Source organism: Pocillopora verrucosa, chromosome 8 (assembly GCF_036669915.1).
Source record: "Pocillopora verrucosa isolate sample1 chromosome 8, ASM3666991v2, whole genome shotgun sequence".
Taxonomy (NCBI): Eukaryota; Metazoa; Cnidaria; class Anthozoa; order Scleractinia; family Pocilloporidae; genus Pocillopora; species Pocillopora verrucosa.
Genome location: NC_089319.1, coordinates 22,762,264 through 22,786,123, shown reverse-complemented (window position 1 = coordinate 22,786,123; position 23,860 = coordinate 22,762,264). Strand labels below are relative to the sequence as shown.

General features: G+C 36.4%; 3 protein-coding genes and 1 non-coding gene across 8 annotated transcripts; 1 reads left to right on the top strand and 3 right to left on the bottom strand.

Annotated features, from left to right (window-relative positions):
- Positions 1-759: 759 nt before the first annotated feature.
- On the bottom strand, positions 760-3,069 carry LOC131792495 (uncharacterized). Its single transcript, XR_010718552.1, has 2 exons — positions 2,915-3,069; positions 760-2,331 (listed from the first exon to the last, which is right to left on the bottom strand). It is a non-coding gene; the product is annotated as an uncharacterized protein (transcript).
- Positions 3,070-4,568: 1,499 nt separating this feature from the next.
- LOC131792504 (intraflagellar transport-associated protein-like) lies at positions 4,569-8,134 on the bottom strand. Of its 2 annotated transcripts, none has more exons than XM_059109888.2 (7): positions 7,984-8,134; positions 7,619-7,779; positions 7,267-7,341; positions 6,480-6,708; positions 6,167-6,223; positions 5,951-6,054; positions 4,569-5,550 (listed from the first exon to the last, which is right to left on the bottom strand). In XM_059109888.2, the coding sequence occupies exons 1-7, from the start codon at positions 8,126-8,128 to the stop codon at positions 5,440-5,442; spliced, it is 882 nt and encodes a 293-aa protein (XP_058965871.2). In that variant the 5' UTR covers positions 8,129-8,134; the 3' UTR covers positions 4,569-5,439. The 2 variants fall into 2 exon arrangements, with proteins under 2 accessions (XP_058965871.2, XP_058965872.2); XM_059109889.2 differs by having other exon boundaries at positions 5,956-6,054.
- A 58-nt stretch (positions 8,135-8,192) lies between these two features.
- Positions 8,193-18,937, top strand: LOC131792461 (dynein axonemal intermediate chain 7). 2 transcript variants are annotated; one of them, XM_059109824.2, is made up of 21 exons: positions 8,193-8,229; positions 8,981-9,083; positions 9,435-9,526; positions 9,829-9,933; positions 10,411-10,551; positions 10,724-10,804; positions 11,371-11,436; positions 11,777-11,880; positions 12,150-12,357; positions 12,811-12,924; positions 13,454-13,583; positions 13,983-14,195; positions 14,789-14,939; positions 15,075-15,181; positions 15,538-15,593; positions 15,852-15,962; positions 16,173-16,262; positions 16,579-16,650; positions 17,021-17,170; positions 18,052-18,153; positions 18,361-18,937. In XM_059109824.2, exons 1-21 carry the CDS (start codon positions 8,227-8,229, stop codon positions 18,496-18,498), a joined length of 2,337 nt encoding a protein of 778 aa, XP_058965807.2. In that variant the 5' UTR covers positions 8,193-8,226; the 3' UTR covers positions 18,499-18,937. The 2 variants fall into 2 exon arrangements, with proteins under 2 accessions (XP_058965807.2, XP_058965808.2); XM_059109825.2 differs by lacking the exon at positions 8,193-8,229 and having other exon boundaries at positions 9,003-9,131; positions 18,361-18,935.
- A 149-nt stretch (positions 18,938-19,086) lies between these two features.
- On the bottom strand, positions 19,087-23,419 carry LOC131792441 (synaptonemal complex protein 3-like). 3 transcript variants are annotated; one of them, XM_066171361.1, is made up of 8 exons: positions 23,382-23,419; positions 22,936-23,057; positions 21,385-21,505; positions 20,247-20,290; positions 20,037-20,154; positions 19,797-19,896; positions 19,390-19,593; positions 19,087-19,224 (listed from the first exon to the last, which is right to left on the bottom strand). In XM_066171361.1, the coding sequence occupies exons 2-8, from the start codon at positions 23,033-23,035 to the stop codon at positions 19,165-19,167; spliced, it is 747 nt and encodes a 248-aa protein (XP_066027458.1). In that variant the 5' UTR covers positions 23,036-23,057; positions 23,382-23,419; the 3' UTR covers positions 19,087-19,164. The 3 variants fall into 3 exon arrangements, with proteins under 3 accessions (XP_066027458.1, XP_066027459.1, XP_066027460.1); XM_066171362.1 differs by lacking the exon at positions 23,382-23,419 and adding an exon at positions 23,258-23,307; XM_066171363.1 differs by lacking the exon at positions 23,382-23,419 and adding an exon at positions 23,211-23,283.
- Positions 23,420-23,860: the final 441 nt, after the last annotated feature.

The window sequence follows — 23,860 nt, the reverse complement described above, 5'->3', positions numbered from 1 at the left end:
ACTCTAAAAGCACACGATGACCTCTTAAATTGGACAAGTGTCTAAAGTCGAATGATAGCGTCCGAAATCGGATTAGAGCTTCGAAATCGTTCGGAATCGTCCAAAAACAGACGTAAGTGTCCGAAAGCTGACGAAAGAGTTCGAATCCGGGTGGAAGTGCTCAAAGTCGGTCCGATCTGTCCAAAATCCGCCGGAAGCGCACGAAATCGGATGGCGCCTTTTAATATTGATATAGCAGATCAATGAGACGGAGACATCTAACTCACGAGACTTTCCGTCGATATTAATACGATTTTTTACTTTGGAAATAAACTCGACCTATTTGCAGAGAAACTGACTTGTCTGAGCAAAAATTCGAATTTAAAACATTTTGCATGTGTCACACCGCCTCTAAAAATCGAAGTTCTTATTCTTACTTAGGCAATCTCATTTGCTTTTTCGTCATAGTGTCTGGTTGTTTAAGTAGGTTCTGACTTTTAAACAACAATGTTTTGCAAGTAAAGCAATAATACACTTAGAAGAGCTGACATTGAGCGATTGCAGAAAAGGCCTGGAATAAAATCCAGGCTTGGATGGGATTGGAACTCAAGCTCCCCTGATACCGTTACTAGTTGGGCAGAGCTGGGCACCTTTTAGAGGGACCTTGTTTCCCCGTGGAAGGATCTAATCATAACTTCAATGAAATGAATTTAGGTGGACCTGTGTATGAAAACCAAGTAAAGCAATGATCCTCGCTGGTGAAAAACACCTGTGTTGTTTCTACTACACATGATTACAATTAAAAAAATACTTATAATTGAACACAAAATGTAGTGCCTTATGGGAGTACAATTGGATTTTGCAAAAGTTCATTAGTATCATGATCAAGAAGCCCTCACATATCAAAATTACAATGCTTGTTGTTGTTGTAGTTGTTTCATTGTAATCAGTTTTGTGGAATCACAATTATTCATGAACCAGTTTTTCAAAGAAACAAGTTCCTTGCTGACAAACTGCTTTTTAACTAATCTCAAGGCAAGTATTCACACCCACAGTTAAAAGTCAAATGGTAAGATGCTCCTGCTGGTATTGGACCATTCCAGTTGTTATCGCAGATTTGTAATAAGAGACTTTATTCTACATCAATGTATATAAGACACCAAATTAGCAACTTTTGCTGCCAATTAAATCAAAATAACCTTTTTTCTATCACCTCCTCATTGGCTTTTGAGGATTCCATCAAGGCCTCCTCAATCATCCTAATCCAAAATGGCAGTAAACAAAATGAAAATCATTACATGTGTAACATTTTTCCAACTCAAACAAAAACATTTACAATGATCGTCAGAAGAAGTTCAAAATGGTAAGTCTTATTTTAATATTTCAAGTTACTCTTTCTCTTCTTCATTTCCAGAATCACTATTTGAATTGCTTTTTTCATCCTCACTTCCTGAATTTTGATCACCTTCTTCTTCTTGATCATGCTTCCTATTCAATTTTCTCTGCTCTTGCAACTGTTGGAGTATTTCATCTTTTGTGAGATATCTTTTGTTGCAATGCTTGTGAATGGATTCCCTTGCTTCTCTTCTGCATTTCCTTCTCTTGTAACTCAACGAGACACCAGTGCACTTGGAACAAGGTTTTCCAGCATGACAGACAAACAACTGACACTTTGAAGAAAAAGCTCTATTTTACATTGGAACTTCACTGTTGTTTAAAGATTTGAGGACTCCAGTTTGATGCAGAATTGGAGACACACTTGAGTCATCATCAGAAAGACTGCACCCCAGACATAATTTAGAAGTGTCTATAAAATCCAATACAAGCTTAGCTTGTTCATGCACAGTTAGCTCTTTGACAATTCTTTCAATATTCAGGGTGGACAGATGGAGCTCACACGAACGAGACTTGACAGAGTAAGATACATTTTTCTCGGGAGATAATTCCATCACAATCTCTTTATAAATCCGCTGGTTTCCAAATTCCCAAGGCTCAGGATGTATAAAGCAAATTCTACAAGGATTGTCCACAACCTTAAACCAACCTGTTGGTAGCATGAATGTATCATCTTTAGCCAACTGTTCAAAATCATTTGTCACGTCATAGTCTGGAGGCTGCACAGTTTGTCCTTGTTTTTGAGTTAAATTCAGCACATAGGCCTTTCTATCAATTCTTTGACCTCTTTTGACTTTCTTGACTCTATCACCCCACAAAAGATTAATGAGTTCCCCAAAAAATTGACGACTTGCAGAGATTTCTATTCCCAGGCTGTCTCTCTCTCTTGCAGCATGTTCCACAATTTCATTAAGCAATGTCAGGCAACCTTGTGAATAAGTATAATTCCTCAAGAGCCTAACATAAGACAGATATTAGATATAGTTAGCCAGAGGCATAGGTGGTAAACCAATAGAAAGTGTGGTCTATTGCTTTTATGGGTTTACTGTGCAATAAACGATAGGTTTTCGACCAATCAGGGCACCTGTTTTGGTAACCCTATCTTTTTCTATTTTACAGTACCCCCTTTGGCGACTTTTTGTAATGTTTTATTGTTTTTTTTTTTAATTTTTTGTGTCTGTTTGCAAGGGTCGTTTTCTCTAGGCAAACATTGCGCTTCTTGGAATCAATGAATCATACTAACAGGCAGTGTTCAAACTATGCTAGCACGAGTTACGGTTCTGTACGTTGCTGCGCAAGTAGTAAGAACGGGTTCATGAAAACTGGCCGACCGGTTCCTCAAATGACTCAGCCGGTTTGGCCAAAACTGGTCTGTAAGGTCTAACAACTGAACTCCGTTCAATATACGGCCAAGACTATCTGACGGGTCACTTGAAGTGATGGAAAGCTTCTCTGATCTACTTTGATGACAATCATACCTAAGAAAACAACAAATGGGTTTGCAGGCCGAGGGTTCTAATCCAAGGGGGATTTCTCTCACCATAACTTCCACTGATGACGGGACCGACCATTGACGGAAGATGCTCTCTTCCGCTTCAAATTTGAAGCACCGTTTTCTACATCAACCTCTTCGTGAGCTTTACTTAACTCTGCATTTTGCATTGCTGCTTCGGAGGTAGACATCGTGTTCAAAATGGCGCCCTCCGGTGGAAAAGATCCCTGGGAAAATTGATGATCGGTACCAGTCCCCTCACCCTTAATTCGTCCTCTTTGACGCCATCTTGAAGAGTGAGCTAGTTATTCCTCAAAATGGTGAGTATTGAGTCATATTTAACTTTATTGGAATCACACAAAGAGGGTTTCTTCTGCTAGATCCATTTATAAAAGTATTATTGACTGGATTCGCTCGCGATTGCAGCAAGATGACCAAAGAGAGTGCTAATTTTGTAACAATTTCACAATGTTGTACCGTCTTTGAGTTTATGTTGTTCTAAATTTCCTTACTCTAGCCGTCCCACAAAAGCTTCAAAATTAAGAGAGTTTTGGGCAAGAAAATGAAACAGAACAGGCCTATCCCTCAGTGGGTGAGGCTCAGGACTGGAAATACCATCAGGTGGGTCACTGTTCAACTGTACGAGAGCACTATCCGTCCTTTAGAAGCTCTATAAACTTAATGACAATTTGTATGATAGCGTAGGGAGGAAAACAGAAGATCAGGGCTCAGTTGTATAAAGGGCGGATAACACTATCCGACGGATAAAGTGCCATCCAGCAGCTAACTTTTAACTAAATATACTGCGCTCTTCACCGGATAGCGAACAACCGAATAACCAGTGCTGGAACAGTAAAGAAATCTTCGAGGGTGCTTATGGCAATCGATATGAGAGCTACAAAAGATACCTTACCATCACAGAAGAAGTTTTTCTGATTGTGTATTAGACGTGTGTCGATATGCATGTGAAGTATCCTTACTAAAGTGGAGCAAGAAACTAAACTACTTACCAATAATGTTATTTAGAATTCTCCCGTGTGTTATGTACTCGGAGTATTTTCCTACTAAATAAAATTTATTGTCTGCCCGGCTGCAAATTCATAAAATGTGACCTATTGAAACATTTTTGCAATTTGAGTTGATAGTAAACAGCTTTTGGTTTTGTAGATGATCACTAACTCTTGGAATTTGTAAGACAAGCATTGGTGTAAATGAATCTTAGTAGCTTTTGGTCACTGGAATCAAGGAAGACCCTCTCATTGTGATGATCAGAATTCAGATTATTAACTCATCCTATAACTGTTTGATTTCAGATACAACGCTAAGAGACGTCACTGGCGTAGAACCAAGTTGGGACTGTAGAAGAAATCACAAATCTTTGTCATACTTCATACCAGAGTTTGTGTTAAAATGGCAACAATCAACATCAACTTTGTGATATCTCTGTACAAAACCCATTAAAGCTTGTTAAACCAACCATTGTAGACTTATGTTGTTACTATATCTAGAAAATAGAATATTGACCCTTTTGAGAGAATCAGTACAATTGGATGAAATGTCTGATGACAAAGTATTATGGTGATATTGGTAAGCTATGCATGTCTAATAACTTGAAACAGTCATTTTTCTCTAAGTTCTAATTAAATAGGTCTTTAGAACACTGCATACTTGGGTAAAAAGCAAACAGTCTTGAAAATTGTTAAGTTTGCATCCTTTAATCAGTAGCCATGTTGAAGTTCAAACTTCTCACAGAGATAAATTTGGATTCATGTCCATCTTTTCTCTTGTGAAGAGAAATTTTGACTCTACATGTATCCTTTGGAAATATTGTGTGTGATACAAGAGAATCAATGCTGAATTTTTGGAGTGTGAAGGGCTTAAACCATGTTCTGTGGATAGCCAAGGAATGGTTAAGCCTGAGAAACCAGAAACCTACTGATTGTGAGAACTCTCCCCTCTCACTGCTCAATGTTTTCTGGTGAATAAGTTCAGAGCATTTATTGATGGATCAAAATAACACTCTGTACTTGAAAGCCTATCTATTTCTTGTACCTGTTTGGTGAACAATGTATTAAAATTCAAAAGAGAAAGAACAATTTACTTGCATACTATAGACGTGACACACTAAGAAGGAGCATGAGGGAAGGATAAAGATTAGCCAGAGAAGGATATACACTGTTGTCTCCTTTCAACATTTCTTGGAATTTTTCTTCAAGTAAATAAACAGTCATCAGGTGTTATTCAATGTTTGTTCTTCAAGAGCTGAGTCAAAAACTGGTGCCACACACTTCTCAGTCCCCATGCTTGCGTTAGAAGGGTAAAGTCAGCTTTCAAGCCTCATTAGCCCATTCTGTTCATAGAAATCTCTCTTTCTGTGGCATAATGCAACTTGGAGTATTGCACTTTCACCTTCCACTGAAGGTTTCTGCCTGGCATTTTGTCAGTGCTCTTAAGTGTCAAGAAACCAATAGTCTCTGTAGACAATCTCTGATTGAACAATTGCTTGTATAGAGATTACACTGGTGAGCCTGGATATTCTCATTTAGAACTCTGACTGCTCTCACTCTGAAGGGTTATGGTATTTGCTTAGGTGGGAAACTAAACTTTGGTGTCAGGGTCACATTATCATAGTCAAAGTCTGTATCCAGAGTGAATGGCTGAACCTCATCAGTATCTTCAACTTCCTGAAAAAGGGAAATGACCTATATAAGTATCACTTTGCTAAATATCTCTCTCTTACTAAAACAAAATACCAGGTGTATCCACAGATGATTCATGACAGTGAAATACTACAATCAGTATGATATAAATTGAAGCATGATGCAACACCTATGTGCAGGCTCAATGGGGTTTGTTATTACTGGAAATTCAGAAGAATTCCATAAAACTTGATATTAAGAAACAATTATTAGGAAAATCAGTAAAAAAAATGAACCAATTTCCAGTTGGCAAATGTGAAAGTGTTAATAATTATTATGGGTCTTTCTCCGGGTCAACTGGCAAATTTATTTCATTGAAGTGAATATTTTTTAACATAATTTCTTATTGGTTGAAAAAAAAAGCACCAACTTAAACACACATTACCTCACTTGGGCTTCTTTGATCATTCTTTCTGTCACAATTATTTATTCTTGTGGAAATCTGTAATTGTGTTATTTTGGGTGACACAATTCCATCAGAAGTGTTATCTAAAAATCAGTAAAAGACAGAAGATTAGTAAATTTTAATCGTTTCAATCAGCAATTTATTTCTATTAAACACACAGAGTCATAACATTCTGCTTATTTTCTGTTCCTTTACCTTGCTCCTCATTCATTTTGCTATCATCAACTTCCCCAGGAAGTATTGAAGCATCTCCTGCAGGTAAAGACAACAGTCTGTCAATGGCTTGGACCATATATTGACAATGGAGTGATAAACAGAACTAGAATCTGATAATAACTTTGACAAGAAATGCAACATCCTGATCCCTGCATCTACCTCCTCTTAAACCCATCCCAGAAGGAATTCAGTTTATCACAAAGAACTAATGTCAGTTACCAGAGGTTATCTGGTTTTATAAAACTGACATAAATGAAGGCTCCCTAAAAAATGTGTATATATTATCCATTACCAGGGAGATAACATATTTCTTTAGTTGCTTCAATGCCTAAATCAACGTTAGCTGGCATATCTCTTGCAGCTGAGTTCGTATCTTCTACATGCTTCAAAGAATTTGAGCTAGTCACTGCTGAGGGAGAATAACCAGATGTGAATATGCCATCCTCCAACACGGAGTCAACATTTGAAATGGACTCTTCATCCTCACTCTCCTCATCTTCACATTCAACAAAGTTATCAACCTGCGACAAGAACAAAAAACAAAGACTCAATAATTTTAACTTTATTATTCTGAGCTGTTGCCTACTGGACTACATGTTGGATCTTTCTTTCAATAACTGCAACTTAAAAATGAGAAGAATTTTGCAAAGTCAGCTCATTATTTTTGTATGGACCAAAAGAGAGTGGACTGTGACACAACAGTTTACTGATAGCATGGGATTGAAACTGGATTTACATGCACTGCTGTAGCTCTACTGAGTTATCATGCTAGGATCTGAATTAAGCCAGTGCAGATTGAAATGTGAAGGATGAAAAAACGTATGGTAAACCTATTTCTGGAAATAACTGATTTGCAAAGTACCAAAATAGCAGGGTCTGCATTTGTAATGATCTAATTCCAAGGATACACTTGAAAAATTGGTGCAGATTTATTGGTAGCATTGAACCAAAGATTATTACAGTAAATTTTAAATATCATCTTCCAAGCTCTAAGTTAATTGCAAATAGACTCAGCTCTATATGAGGGTAACATATATGAACCAATGTAACACACATCAACCAATGAAACACACAATTACCTGGAGGATTTTTCCACCTGATGACTCAGGTGTTCTCATGAGAAATGGAACCGATGTTGAACCAGGCCCTAGTACCTACAGGATCAAAATCAAGAGTAACTGTTTAATTGAGTATCAGTAAAAGTTTTCTTATCAGGTCTCTGTTCAGATGGGTCATTGAGAAAAAATTAAAACTTAAAAAACTGTGTAAATTGTTTCAAGAAATAACAGATCTTCAAAGAGACTTGTCCATGTCAGTACCCCTGTCCCTGAAGCTGAGACAAGTGCCTCATTCCCCCAAAACCCCATTAATTCAAAAGAGCGTTTGTCTTTCAGAACTGATTATTTCCCATTTTGGGAAGTATGAACTTACTTCCTCGGGTATGCTGTCACTCTCTGTCCACTGGCCCTTTGTTTCCATTGAGTTGTGGTCGTCGACATTACGCTTTGCCATCTTGTTGTGACCGGACGCACCATTTTGGAGATCGTGGGTATTCCCTTGAGAACTGCCAATTTTTGATCCAGAAATATCATCTGTAAAAGGTACATTCGTTCAAGGAAATAATTTTAGTTGAGCCAGCACCTGATGAAGGCAACTTAAAAACTGTATCAAGCAAATTAACCCAGAAGTTGATGAGCTTGTTTGATCTCCAGAAAGGATCTATTTGTTTCTCTAACAGCTAGGCTGTACCTATTTCAAGCTGTCACAGTTTGAATTAGAGCTTTTTTGTCACTCACCCTTATTTAGGAACATAAAACTCTGCACAAATTCATCGTAAGACTGCTCTTCCTTTCCAAATATCTCATCAAGTGCTTCCTTGGCATACTGATCAAGATCTGGAGAAGATTCGTCGTTCTTAACGACTCCTTCACCTTTCGCCATGATTGTTTTTTCAGTCTCCAAAGAGCCGAATGGAGACTGAGCACTAGGATCTGTGTAACCAAGCACCGAAATTGAAAACATACCCGGACGGCGGGAAGATGGTGAGAAAATTATCCTCTTTTAGGCCTATTTTTTTTTTAAGAAATGTTAATTTTAGCACTTCCTAAGGATAATTTGACTGTTCCAGAACCCTGTGTAGGCCTAAGATCGGTTCTGACGTTTGCAATGCGAAATAATTCGATCATGTACATTGCATGTAGATTGCATTTTTTGTAGACAATTCACTTGATTATTAGTTGACAAGCTGAAATGCAATGCATTGCTAAGCTTTAGTATTATATTATACATTATGCTCCAACTAATTGAGATGCTGAATGTGACCTGCTGCCGATTCAGACGGCCCAGCTCATGCAGTTAATGTTATAAATCCTACGTGTCAGCAACATGTCAGCTGTAACAAATCAAAGTGGCGTAACCCCTTTCTCTCCTAAAATTCAGTGAGATTCAGTATCTTAACTGTCGCCCTTATCACCATAAATTTGCGACAATGTTCGTGAGATTTTTTGCCCCAATTTGATATATATATTTTTTTAATTTTTGTCGATTTTCCCCCGGTCTGCTTGACATTGTTCACATTTATCTGCATTTGAGGAGGTTATTCTTTGATCACATATTAGAGTAAGAGAATTGAGTTCAAATCTTCATTGCCTAATATTTATGATGAACTTGCATAAATTTAAGTTGATTTTCCAGTTGTGACTCTTAATTTTCTGACTCTCAAACACCCATAAATTGGTGACCAAATCAGTGAATTGCTTTTTAACTGTTTTATTGAATCCTTTTTACAAAAAGCCTCCTAAACCGCCTGCTAAGGGAAAAAAGAGTGCAAAACTCTCAAAAGCAGAGAAGGAGAAGTTGAAGAAAGAAGAAGCAGAGAGGAAAGCCAGAGAAGAGGGTGAGAGATGTACTTCAGTAATCAACAGAGAGTCCTTGGCATTTTAGGGTAAAATTTCCACTTTAAAATTTCCATTTTAGGGTAAAAAATCCCACCGACTCAGCACCACAGTTTCTTTAGAAACTTACCCCTTTATAATTATCACTAAGTTTGCTGAAAATGAAATGGCCCATACAGGACCCTCATGCATTCCGGCCCTGAGCTATACTGTAACTCCCATGCGAAAGCCTTAAATTTTAAGCCAAAGTTATTAATATAGTGGCCAATCCTAGAGAACTGTTGTACAAAATCAGCCTTCACTACAGTTTGCAGTTTACAATCAAAACAACAAAACACCATTTCTATTTTAAGAGGAGGCACGGCTTCAAGCTGAACAAGAACAAAGAGAACGAGAAGAAAGAGAAAGACAAGAAAGAGAGGAAAGAGAAAGACTAAGACAACAGGTGAGACTAGAAAATGGAAAATTAATTCTCCACTTATGTACGAATTAAGGAAGAGTGCATTGGACCTCTTCAGGAGTTTAATGATTCACTGAGGTGAACAAATTTCAATGCAACTCATCACCATTAATGGTGTTTGAATTATAATACAAACTCGATGAAATAGGAACATATTCAATGAATGGCAAAACTGTCAAAGTAATGTTAAAGTAAGAATTATTAACCAAATGAGAACCTGAGGAATTTCTATTATTTTGCAGTTCTGAAATAATTTTTTTTTTCTTCACTGAATGGTCTTGTTACAGGAGAGTGCAAGACACCAGGCAGAGGTGGATGAACTCAAAGAGAAGATTGAAAACAATTCGCAACAGTTGAAAAGCTTACAAGAAAATGAGCGTGCAAAGGCAAAGGTTGGTGGAAATAAAAAAAATTGTGGCTTGAAAAGCAAAGAGGGAGTGTAATCAGTGGTTAAAATAATATAATTATACAATAGTGAGCTTGTTGCTCATTCAAATTAATCATTAAAATTATTCAGGACTACCCTCAACTCTCCTTGAAAAAAAAAGGTTATTTTTTGTTCCTTCTATCCTTTCTCTCTCTTTTGTAATCAAACTCCATCTTTCCTTAGTTTCCTTCAGCTTTCCCTTATTCACTTTCATACTCTCACCACCTCTACCCCTTTTCCCATTATTCTTTGTACTCCAACCCATTTTTATTTCAATCTTCCCTCCTCCTTACTCACATTTCATTCATCTTGAACTACTCTCCTTCCACCTTCAAGTTAACTAAATGTTGCTTCATTTTTTCTTCTTCTGTGCTTAATTTATGGATATTGTATAAAAACAGCTACCTGTGTGTAGATATAAGTTTTTTTGTTGCCTTAACAGTGGGAGAGGTACATGCTGTGTGATGGAAACCCTGATCCTCTGAATACCCGTGATCTGAATACTTTTGTGAACCTGTGGAGAGATGATAAAGAATACAAACCCTTTACAGTTGTACTCAGTGAGGGTGAAAACACTTTAAAGGTAAAATAGATCAGAATTTCTGCAATGATGTATTAAAACTAGAATTCAGTTGTGTGTATTACTCAGGAGAAGAAACTGTTAGCCAGGTGTTCTCAATGATTTATCAGCACTGATCAGTTTGCTGAAAAAAGTTTATAAGAAAATTAAATGGATACATATCATTATTTTACAGCTTATAGAAGAACTTGAGGGTTTTCTATCAAATTCAGAAGATGAGGGTTTTACAGAGGATGATGTTCAAAGGCTTAAACAGGTTGATACTGTTTTTGATATCATTCTACTTTCAGTATTGTATTATCACTGCAATTCATCAAATATAAACAAAAGTCATATAGACTAAAAATACTTGTTCATGATTGTCTGTGATCAAGGAGTGGCCAAGTGGCTAAAGATGCATTATATAGAGTGTCAAAGTGTACCTGCCAACAAGGTGGACTGAATAATGTGAGAGTTTTGTTGATAACCAGATTATAGTCAGACTCCTGAAGGAGATAGTTCCTGAAGAATTCCACAAAGTCTTGACACAACTATACATTTCAGCTGTTAAGGTTACTATTCCATAGCTCTCACTTAGAAATTAGTAACACCAGATTAGCAGATAAACAGCCAATATTGAATTTCTTAGAAGAAGGTGGACAGTAGGTCCTGCATGGACACACTCTTCCTTTCCCTTCTGATAAGAGAGAGGCGCATGTAAATTTAAGTGACCTGGACTGTCTGAAAACAAGGCTAGTAGATATGTTTCCTTTTTTTCTTTACTGTGCTCAAGACATTTAGCTTCCAATATTTGATGATGGTATAAATTGTACTCTTTTACAGTCAGTGATTAAACTTCAAGAATTGATAAGCTATAAGTTGGATGAGGCAACCATGAATCTTCTGCAGGTGACTAATTACAGCAGCTGTGTCTTAGAAATGATCAGCCTTAAAATTCCTTTTGCTATTTATTAATTAGACCATCAAAGAGACAGGTAATGAGAATTCAGAAAATCAAGATTAGCAAACAAAGAAATGTTTTGTCCTTAATTAAGAGAAGTGTCTTACAGATACAAAAAGTTGACGGGTGAAAAGTTTGTCAGTTTTATAGGAACTGAGAAGGAGTGTTCTGAACCACTCATCACAAAAGTAAATAAAACCACATGTAAACATTCTAATAATTATTAAATGTAAAATTCTACACAGTTTATGTCCACTAACTCAACAGTGACAATATGATCTATCCTAGAATGCTTCTGATGATGTAGATCCTGATACTCAAAATTTACAGTATATGAGTGCATCAGAAAACATAACGGTTTGTGTCTGGGGAAACATAGCCAAGAATCCAAGGTTTGGTGCATTTTTTTTTTTGTATTAGACCAAAACTTGTAAGCCTTTATATATTTTTTCCAACAGTCTGATCATTTAATTAAAATAACTGATTCTTTTGTCTAAATCAAGTGTTAATTTATTATTTTACTTAATACTTATAACTGATTACAGAATGAGCGATTATGGTAAACTATCTATTTTCTACCCAGTAATCATGTGCAAAGTTTCTAGTGATAAATAGTTAATACTGACAAGATATATATATTTTTGGCTTTATTTTGCTTCAGAGTGAAGTCGTTTTCATTTGAGAAAATGGGATTTACAATGGACATTCCAAGAGTTATTTCCATTGGCAGTATGGCTGTTCGTGTCATGTACACTAAGTATGATCATCTATCACCGTTGTCCAAATCTTTCCATCCAAAGCTAAAGGTTAAGCCTCCAGAAGTTGTCGTAGATGAGGTTGTTCCTGCAGAAGAAGCTGATGGAGAAGGGGTGATGTTCTTTTTTTGTTTTGTTTTGTTTTGGACAGTTTTAATAAAATGATTTTAGCTATAACTAAGTCTAAAAGCAAGGTTTCAGATTTAAACCAAAGATCCAACTAATTATCAATGAAGTTTTATATTCAGTATTCTGATTATAACTGACCAATCATTCCTTGACCCTATAACCCCTCAGAGTGACTAGCTTCCAATTTCTCTTTACAATATCACCCCAGGATCCAACATTAAGGTCACAAGAATAAAGGAAATGATCAACAAATTAAGAAGCTCTTGATCATTGAGCAAATTCTTCTTATCAGCACCTTAGGAAATGTCAAGGGGACAGTTTGGAGAATATGCATACTGATGTTGGGGTGAACACTGGGTTACATTATGTTGAATGTTTAAAATCACAGTACAGGACAGTATGTCCTTTGTTCTAATTGCATTATTTGTGATGCAACAGGCAGGTGAAGGGAATGAAGGAGCAGATAAGGAAGGAGTAGATGACACACTTGAGGCCATGCCACCTAAATCTGCATCACAAGTGAGCCGATCTAGTAAAGCAAGTAGGAAAAAGGTGAGCAAAAAATTAAAGATAACCATTACATTTCAATCAACTGTGAAGTCTTGAGGCGGTTACACTATGTTTTTATTTGTTAATGACAGCCTAGGTCAGTTCAACATGAATTTAAAACTGCTTCAGCAAAAAGTTATTACATATTATTTAAAATTAGTTAGGTGTTGTGAGATCTTGTAATTAATGAGGTTAACTATTTTTTTATATATAATTACATCCCCTCAGATATCCATTATACAGATTTAATCAGCTTATATGAAAAATCAGGTAATTTAGTGTTAACAACTGGGTTGAAAACGTAAATTAGCCACCGTAAAGGGTAAAAAAGCTGACGTTTCGAGCGTTAGCTCTTCGTCAGAGCAATTGATGTGAAAAATCAGCCTTTGCTAAATATATTAAATGAAACTCAAAATTATGTAAAATAAGGTGTGAATAGAGGGTCTCTTACTGTCTTTGATTTCTTAGTATTTTGATGGAGGTAAAGTGAAATAATCTTTATTGTTTGTGATTTTCTGTATGTGTTTGACAGAGTGGAAGAGCCAGTAGTGGTAAAAGTAGTCGAAGTCGTAAAGCTAGTGCAAAGAGTGTAAGAAGTCAGGTCAGTGAAAATGAGACTCAGCAGGACAAAGAGGGTGAAACTAAAGAGGGAGAGCAAGATGGTATGATATACATTTTGTTTTCACAACTCATTATATACCATATTATTTTAGAAAGCACTTCTGTATTGTTAATTTAATTTTTTTGCATTTACAAGACTTAGTTCAATGCTTATAGTTGTGAAGGGTTCTAACTGAGTGCAGTGTTTATCTAAAAATCTTGATATTTTAGACAAGATCTGCATTTCCAGAAAGAGGGCTAAGTTATGGTTGCCACTCATCACTATTTTAGCCCACACATGCATCCTTCATTTGGGGGCCATGCTATGTGCATTAGATGGGACAATCCCAAGGTCAAATTGAAATGATCTTTGTTAAATTATGCAAAAAATTCTTACTTTTTTTAGTAGAGGAGGTATTTGTTGAATGGATATTTTATGTAGTACATGATTTTCTGGTTAGGTGAAGGAGGGGAAGAAAATCGTGCATCTACTGATCAAACATTGGATGAGGCTGCTGGGGCAGGTTTGGAAGGTGGAATAGAGGAAGAAGAGGAAGAAGATGATGATGTTGTAGACCTAAGAGCATTCAGTGCCATTGGCCCTGTCATGATTATTGAACTGTTAGATCTTCCACCACAGCCAAAACTTGCGAATGGGTGGATTATGCAGCAGAGTAAGGGCTCTTACAAGTATTTCTTTAAATAGTTAAGAATATACGAAAGTCATATATTTGAACTGCGGATAAAGACGTGAATGAAAGTGATCCTCACATTACTGCGAGGATCACTTTCATTCATGTCTTTATCCGCAGTTCAAATATATGACTTTCGTATATTCTTAACTATTTATTCATCACTTCACGGGTTTATTTAGAACCAACTTCATGACCAGCTCCCAGTTGGCTTGTTAGCTCAGTTGGTAGAGCACTGCACCGGTATCGCGGAGGTCATGGGTTCAAATCCCATACAGGCCTGAATTTTTTTCAGGCCTTATTTTCACTACTGCCTAAGTAGTGCACATTACTGCGAGGATCACTTTCATTCAAGTATTTCTTTATTGCATAGTTAAGTAAATTTTAACCAAGAAAATACACAGTGTATGTAGACCAACTCTCCATCCCTACTTACCTGTATTTTAGATAGAAGTGATACCCCAACACAAATTATTGTCTTCAAAATCAAAGTTACTGAAGTGCCGCTCGAGGTATATTGCATTTCTCTTAGTAGTTTACAAAGTTAGAAAATCTTTTGCCTTTTGTCGTGTTAGTTGTATCATCAGAACTCAAAAGAGTCAATTATCAAGTTGAAGGGCAGACTCCAGCAGATACAAACTCGACAACAAGTACCCCTGCTCCACCAAACTCTGCATCGGCCACACAGCTGCAAGCAACCAACCCTCCAGTGATGATCACCTGCAAGTGAGTTTGACAGTACTTCTGTATGAACTTCCAGTAATGTCATAACCAAAAAGTCTCCTTACTCCCCTTCGGCAGTGTAAAAGAGGGTAATATTGGCTGGAGTAAACAGTTTTTGGTATTTTTCCTATGTGTTAGGCTTCCAGGAGATGTTATGTATTTTGAACAACCTCAGCTGGCACTGTGGGACTCCACGAAGAACAATTGGAGGCTTGATGCATTTGCAGACTCCCAATATAATGAAGGTTTGCAATGATGATACAAACATTATAATAACATAAACTTGCCCTCTATAATTATTCATTTTTGACGACAACACTCTAGGGTAATAAGTCAATACTAGTTTAATTAAGTACCGGTAACAACTGGCAGAAGTGGATTCACAGCAGTCACTTTTGAATTTATAATAATAAAAGAATAAAAGAAATATACACAAATCTACAAGTCATTAACAACCAGGGTAATATTATATAAAGTCTTAGAGAAAAAAAAAATTGAACAAATGCAAGAATGAAAGAGAGCTAAGCTACTGGACTGTGGGTCAATGAGGCTTGCAAAGAAAAACTTAGGATGTTCATGTATCATCTTTATCTTTTGACAGAGGAAAGAACAGTCGTATTCAAGATGTCTACCTTTGGGCCCATTGCTACTTTTCAGGTATGATTAAATTTGTGAATGATCATTTTTAGGAGTAGTTTCAGCATATAGGCTTAGATGGTTCTTTTTTGTAAGTTCATTAGTTAGAGCAAATTTCCTCAACTAGATTTCAAATAAGAAAAAAGAGAAAAAGTTTCTTGATTTTCATGAGGAAGATTTAAATAAAGACTGAATAATTTGTACACTCTTTATTGATATCCAAAATTCTCTACCTTATAAATTTGTGATGATTATGTTCTATTTTTGTTATTTTTACAGGATCTTTATCTGAACATGCCATTTCAGTCATGGGAGCTACGTCCTCATGCCATAAACAGTTGCCTGTTTACACTCATTGCTGCCATCATTGAACTGGAAATTGAAATTAAGGTTAGCACATACTAGTAACAGGTATTTTTAAAGAAAAGAAAAATGGTACCAACATAGTAACAATAGTCTCTGCCTCAATCTGTTGTAAATCTTTTAATTTTGATTTAAAACACAAGGTGTTCATCAGGCCCAGAATATTTTTAGGATTTCATCCCTGACTGTGAAGCTAGTTTATTTATTTCAATTTGAACTACTTTCAATTTTTTTCAGGATTCTTTGTGTTCACTGACACAGCCAAATGATGTCTCAGAGCTTTCTCATTTGAAGGGAAAGTGGATGAAGCCACATAAGTTGATTGAGGTATTTTTTATTAGAACCATAGTAACAATGTGATACATTACTTTTAACATAGAATGAAGAGAGTATGGCAGGTACCATAAACCTTGGGATTCCTAACTTACAGTACATCTAGTGTTGTTTAACAATCCTCTTTACGGCTTGAAACTTAATATTCTGTACTCTTCAGCTCCCATACTAATTCCCATCAAGTTCCCAATTTCTTGGGGAATTTCCCTCTATCCACATCCCTCTACTTCAGTCACTGTCCAGTGAATGTTGTGTTAATTAATTGTTTGAAAGAGCTCTAGACTATTGGACTGACCAAATCTGTATACAGGCCATGCAAAAGGCAGGAGTGAATGTCTTTCCTGCGGTTGATGCAGAGAAGTATGTCAGCTTAAATTCCAAGGTACCTATATGTTGTGGATAATTACTTCTGGTGTCAGAAAAGTGCTGTAGTAAAAGCTCTTCCCTGCAGAAGAATTTTTACTTATTGCAACATCCAGAATTTTTTTTTACTTATTCATGGCATTTGATAGATGAGATGCAGGTACTCTGTTTTGCCAAAAAAAAAGGGGTCACATTCTTTAGTAAGAACCTAATGCAGCACATCTAATTTTAAAAATAGCAGCTGAGAATTTATTTTTTAATGTTTTTAAAAAAGCAATGTGGATTCAAAAGAGGATAAAAGCCATGGTTGCACTGAGGACACAAAAGCTGTATCTTTTAATGTGCCGGTAGTTCTGTGTTTAAAAGCATGAAACATCCTTCAATTATAGGAGGATTGGCTGGAGAACAACATTTACCAGGAAATGGCATTGACAGCATCAGCATTTGCTTATACATGGAGTAAATGGAATGCTGATTGTGGCAAAGATAAAATTATCATACAAGCTGTTGAGCAGCTGGAAGATGAACAGCCTCTAGAGGTAGTTCTAATCTTTTTTCAGACTTCAACTCATCTTCACATTTTCCTATACAAATTTTTTTAAGGTGGCTCCAAAATAATTAATAGTCCTGAAGCCTGTTTCTCAAATTTCCAGATAACTTAGTGGGCCCTTAAAGTGTTCTATCTTCATTTTAGATGTGGGTTTCAAAATTTTTGGTAATTTTACAATAGAATTTTCAGCTAAAGACACAAAATTGATTGGTTAGGGTGCCAGAACCTGCTCCTCTATTCTTTAAATTTTGATATTCACATATGGCTTTGGCCCATTAAGTTACTGGAACTTTCAAGAAACTAGCCTCGGAATTTCTTATGTTCTTCTTCATAGCAGCTGGAAGTTAATCTTGAAAAATAGTTTTCCTAAGATAGCATCTAGAACTTTAGTAGTAGGGTAAGAATTTCTGATATTGATTTGCTACGCATTGTGAGCTCCTCGATCAAGAACAACTTTTAGAATCTCTGGGTTACCATTATCCCCAAATTATATATATTTTATAAAACACCTCCCCATTTAAATAAGTACTTCACCATTTTAATGTGTACTTGAAATTTTTAGGTATCTTAGTTCCTGAATGAACCAATCAGATCTCAAATACATTTTCAATTAGTTCTTTGGGATATAAGTCATTGTGTCAACCAATCAGATTTGGTTTGTAATGTGAAACTTACTCTTCAGCAACTAAGTTCCTCAACAAACCAATGACATGGAAGAATATAGGTCAGGTCATTTCTAAAGTAAGGTTTGCCTGTTTTATTTAAAACTTTGTTGCTTGCCTCCGGCTGCCAATGCTTTTTGCTGTATTTGTTATGAATTATATCCTTCTTCAGTCTATGACACAATTTTATTTGTTTTTTGTAAAATAGGAGGATTGGTCATTGTTTAACATAGGGACACATAGCTCCTGTAAGCTAAGGATGAAAGAGGAAGATAGTGAGCTTTCTCATGACATTGCTGAAAATACTCAGGTGTGTTTGTCAGTTTTGTTGATTTCTATATATATATATATATATATATATATATATATATATTTTTTTTTTTTTTTTTTTTTTTTTTTAACAAATTTTTGGTGCATGTTTGCTGGACAAGTTATGCACATTTCAACATAAAACAAGATGCACTCTCATGCACTGGATTAGCTCTCTCTAACTTCATTTTGACCATTTTTTTTGTAGCTTCATTCTGATCTTTACCATATGGTGCTGGATGGAGCTTCAGAAGAGGCACAACAGAGGGTGAAAGCCTCTCACTTTTTATTTATTGACTGTGTATATCAGCTGCTAAATGCAACAAAAATCGTCACATACTCTTAAAAATATTCATAATTATGCTGGGATGCATGGATTTCAATTAATTTGGTAATACTGTTGTATGTTCCTTGCTGTGTTGTACAGTTCCCTACCAGTATTTGAGGCATTTCAGTGTTCATCTAAATTATTTCATTGCTTGGTGCTTATGCATTACATTTATAATGAAGTAATTGTTTTGTGTTGGTTTGTACATATTTTCATCATGAAACCATAGAAATGTAGAGAACCTTTCTTATTGGTGATGTTTGGATTACATCTGTGTTGATGGAAATAGCAGATGATACTTCATTTTTTCGCAAACTATATGATTAATTAGGACAAAGGAACTACCTTGTATTTGTAATATTTTATTCTGATCTTAAACCTGCTTCCCGGAAATATTTGTATATAGGTATAACATTTTTTATTGCAACAAGAGTACTTTCTATAACAACTTGGTAAAATGAAATCATGTTGGCAATAAATAAACAACATTTATCATAGACCTTACGGGTCAGAAATAATATGTAGCATCATAAAATCATATAGATAACTTCCTCTAAAAATTCCCATCCTATTATTTTAAAAGGATAATAATCCAAGGGGACAAAATGTTCTCTGGCGGGTAGAATAATATTCAAGTACAAAATTCCACATTCTTTGGCATAAAAATTTCTGGCGTGTTGAAATCTATACTTGCGCCAACATGCTTTGAAGAGACCTTCGAACACTTGAAAAGTCCTGTTGTTGCTGAAGGCAAGAATACAAGAAGAGCCTGTTAGAAGTTGTTGATCAATTGGAAAAAAGAGCTTCATTTGCTTCCATTAATACTTAGCTTAATTTGATATGTAATCCCTGACATTTCCCTAATTAAGTTACACTCTTCAGCGTCAAAGACAGTTTAAATCACCATACCGTATCCATTAGAATCTTTTTTTGCAAAGCGTTAATCTCCTTGCGAAGTTGCTCCTGGACACTAACGTGTTGGGCTTGGTGATTTTTCTGCATTTGTTGTAAGTTCTTAGTATGTTCTTCATGAAGCTGGCGTACCCGTTTGAGTCTTTGACTCTGCACAATGCGTTGTTGTTGAAACAGCTTTTGTTGCTGTTTGTACAGATTCTGTATAAATGAAATAAGCATATTAGTTGTGGCCTCTGCTTGGCTGACTAAATGACCCTTTTTTAACGATCTGGTGACTTGATGAATGGGTGCAGTGGTAGAATGACGGTCTGACTGACTGAAAAAAATTAGCTAAAATATTCATAAAGTTTGACAGGCTAAAATATAAGCCTGTCAAACATTGCTAGTCAATTGTTCAATACCTCTAATTTCTCTTCTGCTTCTCTTGTTTTTTGCAAATCTGTTTCCCACTGGTTGAGCACATTCATGACCTGTTTGCTGAATTCATCATAATGAGTGCCTCTAATAAAAAGTAAAAATAGTCTAAAAAATGACCTTGGCAACTAGGCACACAAATGTTTACCCAATCTTCATTTTCGCGACCTACAATATATAGAAAGCTATGGAGATGTGATAATGATATATATGTATGTTTTTTTTACCTTTCGTGTTGCTGTGACTGCCACACCTCGTCAAACTTTCGAGTGCTTGCCTTCATTGAGGCTTGCGTGAAGGTTTGAATTCTCTTACGTTTGGCTGTCAACGTCTTTGTTATGTCAGCTAAAAGCAAAACTCCAAGAGCTTTATGTCAACGCTTTTGCTTAACTAGTTCATTTCAGTACCTGAGTGTAGTGAAAAAAATTGTTCCTGACCTCCAAAACTGTTCAGCATTCCTTGCATCTCAAGATCACTTCCGCTGTAAGAGAAGAAACAACGACAGGAACAGTAATAGAAATAAAGACCTTGTGTAACATACCGATCAACCCCCAATTCGCCCCTACATTATGGATTGTAAACTGCAGTACTGTAATGAACTGTTTTAGCACTATTGCTAAAAAAAGAGACATAAATGACAGGCCTTGGAGGTAGCCTAGGTACCGTTTAGATCATACCTAAACGTAAGGAGAGTGTTGGTTTATATGCAGAAAATGGAGCTATGCTATCGGTGGGAACATGGAGACGAGAAGACAAGAATAGATTAGTTGAATTAAAAGCACACGGTTGATACCTTGGAGATTAAAGTCGACCCTTAATGTCAAAAATCCAAAATCGGCCACTAGGCCAGAATCGGCCAATAGGGTCCAAAATCCACAATCGGCCACTGGTGTCCAAAATCCTAAATCGGCCGCTAGTGTCCTAAATCCAAAATTGGTCACTAGTGTCCAAAATCCAAACTCGGCCAGTGTCCAAAATCCTAAATCGGTCACTGAGGTCCAAAATCCAAACTCGGCCACTAGTGTCCAAAATCCTAAGTCGGCCGCTAGTGTCCTAAATCCAAAATTGGTCGCTAGCGTCCAAAATCCTAAATCGGCCACTAGGGTCAAAATCCCCAATCATTCTAAGCAGCATATGGCAGCTTGCGGCCTTTCCCTACATCTAGGCAGTTCGGAAAGCCGCAAAACTCTAGAACAAAAATTTATATTCCAAATCGGCACTCTTAATCCCCATAATATCAACGACCGCTTTTCATTCAACTAATTTATTCTTGTTTTCTCGTCACTATATTCCCACTAATAGCGTTCCTCCATTTCCTTCATATAAACCCACACACAGCCCACAATTTCTCCAGTCGCTCTGACGAAGGGCCAACGCTCGAAACGTCAGCCTTTAAACTCTTTACGGTGGCCAATTTACGTTATCAACTCAAATAATAACACTAAATTATCCTGTTATACTCTCCCACCAACGCAGCACCACAGTTTCTCTAGAAACTTGCCCTCTTTCAAGGTAATGAGAGTTTAGAAGAGTTAGACGATTTCAGGTTTCTTTTTACTGCTTACATAAACGTACCCCTTGTCATATTCATCATCTTCGGGATCAGAATCTTGGAACTCCGAAGCAGGAGTAACAGCCTGTCTCTTTTTCGCCTTGACCACCTGTGCAGGTTTTTGTTGCTGTTGCTCAGGTTTCGCTGTAACAAAGAAGATTAATTGTTGTTAAAGAAAGCAAGGGCGAGGGGTGGTTATATCTCTCTGGATAAAGAGATTGGCTTCCTCTTGGAACTCGTACGAATTGCTTTTCTAATTTTCAATAGCTAAATCCAAGAGCTTCTTCATACCAAATGGACCAAAATTCTAAACGTGAATTTACCAAATTTTAAAAAGCAATATTCATCCAAGAACCAAGAGGAATCCAAATGCAAGCTCGCATGGTTTCAACCAGATGGATATTAAAGGAAAGACTGCACGAATCCTCTTACAAAGAACGCTTAATTAAGTTGAATATGTTGCCTCTTTGTTATGACCGAGAGATCAAAGACTTAATATTTTTTTATAACTGTCTGTACGGAATATCGCCTATTGACGTTAACAACTTTGTTAATTTTGTTCCCCACAACCGCACAAGAAACTGTTTTAATCCGGAATTATTGCTGAAAACTCAGTCCTGTAAAACATCTTTATTTAAGGCCTCATATTTTAATAGAATTACAAAACTGTGGAATATTATGTGTAAAGTAGCTCCTCCGTCTTCCTTAGGTACTCTTTCATCCTTTAAGAACTTTGTCACTAATCACTATTTTAATTTATTAGCAAATGTTTTCGATATTGACCAACCGTGTACCTGGTCAGTGTTTATAGACTGTTCCTGCCATAGAACTCATTCGCACTGACTTAAAACTTTGTAATATTTATTTATTTTTTATTCTGTAGGGAGTTTCCTTGCATGGGTACTCACGTCCCGTTCGTTACTCCCTTTTGGCAATTTTTTTTTTTTTTGTACGTGTAACTTCTCGTTTATTACTTTTGTAACTCAGTAGAATGCCAATAAAATTAATTAAAAAAAAAAAAAAAAAAAAAAAAAGTCATTAAAGTTCAACATTGAAAACTCACTCCAGAGTGGAGCCCACACAAATCAAAATAACAAGAGAAGATTTCTTTTTTCCAAAGTAGGCCGCATACCTTACTAACTGCTTAAGCAACTTTTTTTTGTTGCACAGGGTTTCACTCTGATGGTGAAGGAAGATCAAACGTCAATTACTTAAAGAAGTGGGACGAATTTTATGATTTTTCTCAATCAGGGGGAGGGCTCCATGTTGAGAATCATATGAATAGTTTTCGCAATATTTACGTCGACTGTGTCAAAGAGCACCCATCTCACAAATGTGTCCATTTAAATTGTAATCACGTTGATCACGACTCTATATAAATGAAATCGTGGTACAGTAACATTCAATCAAGAAATTACATGGATCGCCATAAGGAAAAATATTTAATCAAGACAAGTCAGCTTTGAAAATCATGTCGGTACTAATTGCGTTATTTTTTAAATCAAAAAATCTTTTTTGTACCAAATGCATATCGAGATAGAATGGTTTTCTAAAAATTCCAAACTAAAGCTTACCTTCAGAGAATTTGAACTCGTCTTCATTTTCGTAAAACTCCTTTAAATTTTCTGTGCACTTTATAGCACTAGTCTTTCCTTTCTTTGGATTGGAGGGCATAATAAACTTGTACACGAGAACACTTGGAAAAAAAAAGCACCATATTAGACTATATGAATGAGAAATGAACGGAAATATCCTATATGTTTACTACTAAGCGTCAAAGTCTTTAATTTTTAGCTTAGAATATCATAATGGGCTTAAATGTCAATGACGGAAATATATATGCTCGTACGAAGGCAAGGTTGTGATTATGCAGCAGGAAAGTTTTTCCAAACTCACTGTCACTGTGCAACCTAAAGAAAACAAGATTTTCGGTGGCTTTCTTGTGATTATTCTGAGGGTAAGATGATCCTCAAGTACTGCAAAATTTAATTACAGAAGGAAAGAGAAACGCTTACTGTACCTGAATAAATTCTGTCTCCCTGAGTGCCGATACTGGCATTTCCCGCGCTTTTCACCCCGCGCTAGAGCGCATACCAAAGTGGCGGGAAATGGTTGGACGCAGACCTCCGCAACCATCAGTGAACTGGGCTACCGACCGAAGCTTTGAAACGAGAGAGTGTCTTTTCCCTTCCCTAAGACTTCATCGGAAAATACTCGCTATTAAGTAAGAGGGTGATATTACAGCAAGGAACGGAAACTGGAGGAGTGGGAAAAGAATAAGAAACATCAGAAAATGATTAAAAGCATGAGATCCGGAAGTGTTAATATCAACGCAAGCTAAAATTTAGGCCCAGTTGTACGGGATTGTGGAGGGAGAATTTCCCTTATCGGTTTAAAATTGAAGAGAGATATAGTGAGTTTCAAGTAGCTTCGAAACAAGTTATTTTTTCGTGCTAGGAAATAGACGTGATAGAGTTTCAGGCATATTTAGTCTCTTAA